The 6786-nt window shown below is 44.2% G+C and overlaps 1 protein-coding gene across 1 annotated transcript in view; it reads right to left on the reverse strand.

Moving 5' to 3' along the window:
- Window positions 1–5569: 5569 nt before the first annotated feature.
- The window catches only part of LOC306933619 (uncharacterized protein), a gene marked incomplete at its 3' end in the record, with an annotated part of 13565 nt that continues 12348 nt past the window's right edge, over window positions 5570–6786 (reverse strand). Inside the window, exon 6 of the mRNA XM_079515936.1 lies at window positions 5570–5586. Within this exon, the coding sequence (XP_079372062.1) occupies window positions 5570–5586 (17 nt within the window). The remainder of the gene's footprint in view (window positions 5587–6786) is intronic.

Here is a 6786-nt window from a genome sequence, read left to right on the forward strand (position 1 = left end):
TCGACCCATTCATGACGGGAACCCCTTTTGGTGTTGTAAGCATTATGTTATACTTTAGTATAGCTATTGAAAAACAGCAGATCTATATAAGCTCATAGCGCGGCACCAAGTTACATTACTGTTAGGTTGTCTCCACCAGGCCGAATAGCCTGTGACAATAATGGTACTTGAAATGAAACGGGTTGAAGACCACTGAGTATATTTACTAGACATGTTCTACAAACTGCTCCTCCTCACCTACAAATCCCTCCATGCCCTTGCCCCACAGTATTTGACAGACCTCCTCAAGTCTGCACTGAAGTTTTTGTTTTGTTTTGTTTTGTTTTGTTTTGTTTTGTAAAGCGTCCTTGGGTTTCTTGAAAGGCGCTATATAAATCCAAGTTATTATTATTATTAGGACATGTACAGTAGGACATGTACAGTACGACAACAAGAAGAAGCAGCTTGCCAATATCTGTGCTTCCCAGCACAACATTTAGCTGAGTCGCCACTGTACAGTATTTCAAAGGGATATATACTCTAGGAACATTCTGATGAAATTTGAACGATAAAAAAAAGAAAAACGAGTTTTCTAGCCGTTGCATTTCCACACCGTTTAACAGCAACCACAGCATCGCACGTTTTAGGCTCGAAACTATTGGGTTGATGGAAAAACAGCACTGGCACTTTTGTCCTTACATTGCTGACCCGTTTAACCCGTTCTGGACGGGAACCCCTTTTGGTGTTTTAACTAAGCATTATGTTATACTTTAGCTATTGAAAAATAGCAGATCTACAAGCTCATAGCGCGCCACCGAGTGGCGCGCTACGAGCTTGTAGGTCTGCTATTTTTTAAAAATCGTAAAAATCCGGCACAAATCTTTGAATATATGTTCTTTCAGAGCGAACGTTTTTTTGTATTTCGACGTCAGGCCTACATTTTAAGACATATAGAGCAGTAGACAAGGCCAGTCTACGTTTGTGATATTATTTATCATTTTGTGGGTTTTTCAAGGATCTCTTTATTACAGACAAAAAATACTACTTTGGAATCCATGTCTGCTCACTTTGATGTAAGTTTAAATGGCTTTAAATGCCAAGAGAAATACATTACAGGGCACCGTCATGTCACTGTATTGTATTACTTTGACCTTGGAGGCGGATAAGGCTATACCATAACATTATTCATAGAGTTTACAATCTTAAATTCCATGAAATCATCAGTTATGCAGCAGGTTTCTCCTCAGGGGGTTTTATCAGACTTTATAATCTTCTTTTGGCAAATTCTGGACTCCTCCAATCCTTCAGTTCTACAAGTGAATAGATGTAGCTTTAGACTGCAGCGTGCATGAGATGCTTCACTTGAATGTGGAGACTATAGAGCAGGGTTCCCCAATTAATTTTCCTCGAGGGCCATATTTTGACTAGGGTACCAGGCTGGGGGCCGAGTCCGCACGCGTGAGGTCGAGGTCTTGCCCTGAAAATTAATTTTCAGGGCAGGACCCCATTTGAAAAGGATGCCCAGTTTGACATGCATAGGCTACTGACCCCCATTTAATGCCATTTATATCTGGGACCCCCCCCCAAAAAAAAAAAAAAAAAAAAAAAAATGTTTTTTTATTTTTTTATTTTTGGGGGGGGGGGGGGGTCCGCGGGCCGCAAGGGGGCGCTCCGCGGGCCGCAAATGGCCCGCGGGCCGCCTATTGGGGTACCCTGCTATAGAGCGTCGCAGTCCTGCCCCCTACCATGGACCAGGAAATGAATCCCAATGCATTTTTCCCATAGACATTTCAAAAAGTATTTATTTAAAGACGGTTACGCCGCGGACAAAGCCAACTCGAGTCGTGACAACTCATGACAACAAAAAACAAAAAAAGTGTAACCTGCCGTTTTTTTCTTCTTTCTAATTATTTGTTCGGCCCACAAAATTGTGTTTGTTGTCATGATTTGTCACGACTCGAGTTGGATTTGTCCGCGGCGTAAACGTCTTTAAATAAATACTTTCTGAAATGTCTATGAGGAAAATGAACGGAGAATCATTTCCTGGTCCAGGGTAGGGGGCGGGACTGCAACGCTCTATCTATTATACATTTGAAAACATGTGCCCAAAGCCCAGGAAAGGAACATAAAGTCACCAGCTACTACGTCACTGACACGCTGCAACACGCTGCAACACACACTGCAACAACACACTAACACGACACAGCCTTACCCTCCACGTCGATCCACGGCTATCTCCTCATGTCGCGCCGCACGCCCACACTCAACAACACCCGCGTAAAAACTGTCATTGCACTGACACTACAGCCGCCTCCCGTCCAGACTCACAAACAATATCAATATCAATAATAAACACAAACACGCCACAAGCACCGACACCCCCGCCTAATTTGTTGCCAGGTCTATGAAAACATGCCCAGAAAAAATGCCATTCAACACGCTACTTACAACTCGCTTACAATTCGCGGACCTGGCAACACTGCATCCTGTTTTCCCATTGGCTACGGTTGCGACAACACGCATTTGCACTGCATCTTGGGAGCAACACAGCTTAATGTAGGGGTCACCGATTGCTGTGCTACATCCCCCTCATGTTCTCACCACCCCGTTCGGCTACACCACACACACTAACCTACACAATTCTCCACATGCAACACAGGGCCCTTATTGGCTAGCCCCCTCACATGGCGATCCCCACACCCGAGGCGCATATATGGATACGAACAACAACAGCAACACCACACGCACACGCGCGCGCTGCAACAACAAAAAGCTACGTACAGTGTGTGTGTGTGTGTGTGTGTGTGCGCGCGCGCGCACGGGGGGGGGGGAATTTGGATCGCCGCGCGATTCAGCGCCAATTGCACTACACTACACAGGGCTCGACAGTGCGACTACGTACTCGCATTTGCTACTTCACATATCACCGTGCAAGTTGTACAATTCACTTTGTAGCACCGGTGCGACTACACAATCCGATCTTTAAAGCTAAACGTTGCGCAGTTTACATCCAAAAGAATGTGTCACTCTCTCGGTTCTGCACCGCTGCTGGAGAAGTATAGCACTGTCGAAGGCAGAGCAACTAAGCGAGAGAGAGAGAGAGTGGCAGTGGCAGCCAGCAGCGATGTAAGATGAGCCTGTGCATTTCACGCTATTCACCCTATATAACTTCAACGCATAGGCAATCAAGTCAAGACCATTAATTAATGACTGCTGTGTAGGGCTGACGATTGCGTGATGCTTATATGTACAGGATTCTATAGGTCACCACTTTTGGTGTGACACACACACGGCTCCTGTCTCTGTTTCCAATGCGTTGTCAAGATTTTGGAGAAGACTGATAGTTCCTCCTTTAGTAATTACGCTGTGGAAGTATTCACAATAGACCACTTTTGGATTTATTGGCCAAGGCAATTTGGGGAAAGGAGGAGGAGGAGGTGATCAAGCTCCACAAGACCACATTGGTGGCTCAAGGCTGCATTTATTTCCCTTTTTTCCCCTCTCGATGGTGCATGGGATGATGTCACCCCCTCCAGCAGGCTAGGCAGCCCCGCTCAGGTTAGCGGAAAATGACCGCGGGGTGCGGGTTGCCAGGTTTTTTTATAAGTAAAGTATTCAAAACAAAACACATTACATTCCAAAACATATATATATAATGATATATTTGAATTCACGTCATATTTTGCGGAATTTTGACCTACTTTCTCTGTTCATTGTCAATGGCAAATATTGACACATGTGGGGACTAAAGCTGTATATAGGATAGGAGGGCCCTCACACACATGATTTCATAACTTTTCATCGTGCTCCTAAAATAATTTGCGTGCTACTTGGAAAAATGCTAAGCGTCGAGCCCTGATCACACACACTACAACACGCTTAAAACTCGCGGACCTGGCAACACTGCATCCTTTTCTCCCATTGGCTATGTTGATAATTTGTTGCCACGTCTATGAAAACAAGCACAGAAAAAATCTACACCTGGCGTGGAACAAACGCGACGAACCAAGGCGCATATATGGATAACAACAACACCAACAACACTACACGCACACGCGCGCACGCGCTGCAACACAAAACAGCTGCATACAACGCGTGTCACTGTGGACTTCTGTACCTGTGGACTTCTGTATCGCAACGCGGGGCAACGCAACTCTGGGATGAGCGGGCCGAAGGCCCGCAAAATTCTAGTAGTTCTACAAGTGAATAGAGTAGGTTTAGACTGCAGAGTGCACGAGATGCTTCATTGAATGTGGAGACTAGTTCTACAAGTGAATAGAGTAGGTTTAGACTGCAGAGTGCACGAGATGCTTCATTGAATGTGGAGACTAGTTCTACAAGTGAATAGATATAGGTTTAGACTGCAGAGTGCACGAGATGCTTCATTGAATGTGGAGACTAGTTCTACAAGTGAATAGAGTAGGTTTAGACTGCAGAGTGCACGAGATGCTTCATTGAATGTGGAGACTAGTTCTACAAGTGAATAGATATAGGTTTAGACTGCAGAGTGCACGAGATGCTTCATTGAATGTGGAGACTAGTTCTACAAGTGAATAGATATAGGTTTAGACTGCAGAGTGCACGAGATGCTTCATTGAATGTGGAGACTAGTTCTACAAGTGAATAGATATAGGTTTAGACTGCAGAGTGCACGAGATGCTTCACTTGAATGTGGAGACTAGTTCTACAAGTGAATAGATATAGGTTTAGACTGCAGAGTGCACGAGATGCTTCATTGAATGTGGAGACTAGTTCTACAAGTGAATAGATATAGGTTTAGACTGCAGAGTGCACGAGATGCTTCATTGAATGTGGAGACTAGTTCTACAAGTGAATAGATATAGGTTTAGACTGCAGCGTGCACGAGATGCTTCACTTGAATGTGGAGACTAGTTCTACAAGTGAATAGGTTTAGACTGCAGAGTGCACGAGATGCTTCATTGAATGTGGAGACTAGTTCTACAAGTGAATAGATGTATAGGTTTAGACTGCAGCGTGCACGAGATGCTTCACTTGAATGTGGAGACTATAGTTCTACAAGTGAATATATGTAGGTTTAGACTGCAGCGTGCACGAGATGCTTCACTTGAATGTGGAGACTATAGTTCTACAAGTGAATATATGTAGGTTTAGACTGCAGCGTGCACGAGATGCTTCACTTGAATGTGGAGACTATAGTTCTACCAGTGAATAGATGTAGGTTTAGACTACAGAGTGCACGAGATGCTTCACTTGAATGTGGAGACTATAGTTCTACCAGTGAATAGATGTAGGTTTAGACTACAGAGTGCACGAGATGCTTCACTTGAATGTGGAGACTATAGTTCTACCAGTGAATATATGTAGGTTTAGACTACAGCGTGCACGAGATGCTTCACTTGAATGTGGAGACTATAGTTCTACAAGTGAATATATGTAGGTTTAGACTGCAGAGTGCACGAGATGCTTCACTTGAATGTGGAGACTATAGTTCTACCAGTGAATAGATGTAGGTTTAGACTACAGAGTGCACGAGATGCTTCACCTGAATGTGGAGACTAGTTCTACAAGTGAATAGATAGAGTTTAGACTGCAGCGTGCACGAGATGCTTCACCTGAATGTGGAGACTTCACAAAAGGCAGAGAGGAAGGAAGACGGGGAGAAAGAGACAGACGGGTGAGAAATGAACGCTTCCTCCTCGTTATGTAAGTGGAATCCGAGTGCTTTGGGCATGCTGCCATTCCTGTGACCACGACTTTAACCCATTTTGACCTGAGATCAGATTCTAAAAATGTCTTCTACATCCTGACAGTTTTCTGAAAAAGCTATGTTTCTATGTCAGTGGTTCTTCGATTTTTCTAAAATAGCTAAAGCATAACATAATGCTAACACCAAAAGGGGTTAACTACAGCATGTAAATTGGGTACTGTGAGTTCTTATAACAGTTTGACGGCCGCTAATTGTTTAATCCAGTGTTCCACCGCGCGTAAAATGCTATACCCGACATTTGTTTGACAAGAAACAGCGGGATTTATCCGGGACCTGGTGACGAGGCCGTCACGTTATGATGACGAAACCGGAAATCAAGTCATCCTCTGGGCTGCTAGGGCTTCTGGGAAATTGAGCCCAATGCAAGTGGACGGGGGGGTTTGTTTGGACTACAACTTGCTCTGCTCTGTGGTGTCGTTTCACATAGTCATGGTGCTTCTGATCATAACAAACCATCGGACCATTTTTCGCCGGATTTTCGCGGTTGAAAGCTGCAAATACTTCAGCGTATGCTCTAAACTTTAGAGCGTAGAATATTGGATTAAATAGCGGGGAACACGTTTTATGCCGTCAAACTGTTAATGTTAAGACTCCAGTGATCAGCGTTTAAAAAGGGCATGCTCTCATAAAAAACAAAACAACAAAAACTTGAGGATATATAGTTACTTTTCATCGCTGGTTGATTCATAATAATAATAATAATAAATTGCATTTTATAGCGCTTTTCTATGCACTACGTGCTTACTCAAAGCGCTTTACAATATGGTCCATTCATTCATACATTGGGAGGTGAAGCGGCGAACAGTCGACGCCAGCGTCCTCACTTCCCACATTCACACACCAATGGTGGCGACCACTTGAGGCAGTGTGGGGGTTCAGCATCTTGCCCAAGGACACTTTGACAAGTACAACAAGTACAAGAACTGCTACTGCAAGTTGTTGGACTTGTTGTTGTTGTACAGCTACATCTAATGGAGCCAAACTCCCACTTTTCATCTACAATACCGGCCTCGGGAATGATGCCGGATGCCCCACCTGGTTATGCACTGTACCACGTG

Source organism: Electrona antarctica, assembly GCF_951216825.1.
Source record: "Electrona antarctica genome assembly, chromosome: 12".
In the NCBI taxonomy this organism is placed as follows: Eukaryota; Metazoa; Chordata; class Actinopteri; order Myctophiformes; family Myctophidae; genus Electrona; species Electrona antarctica.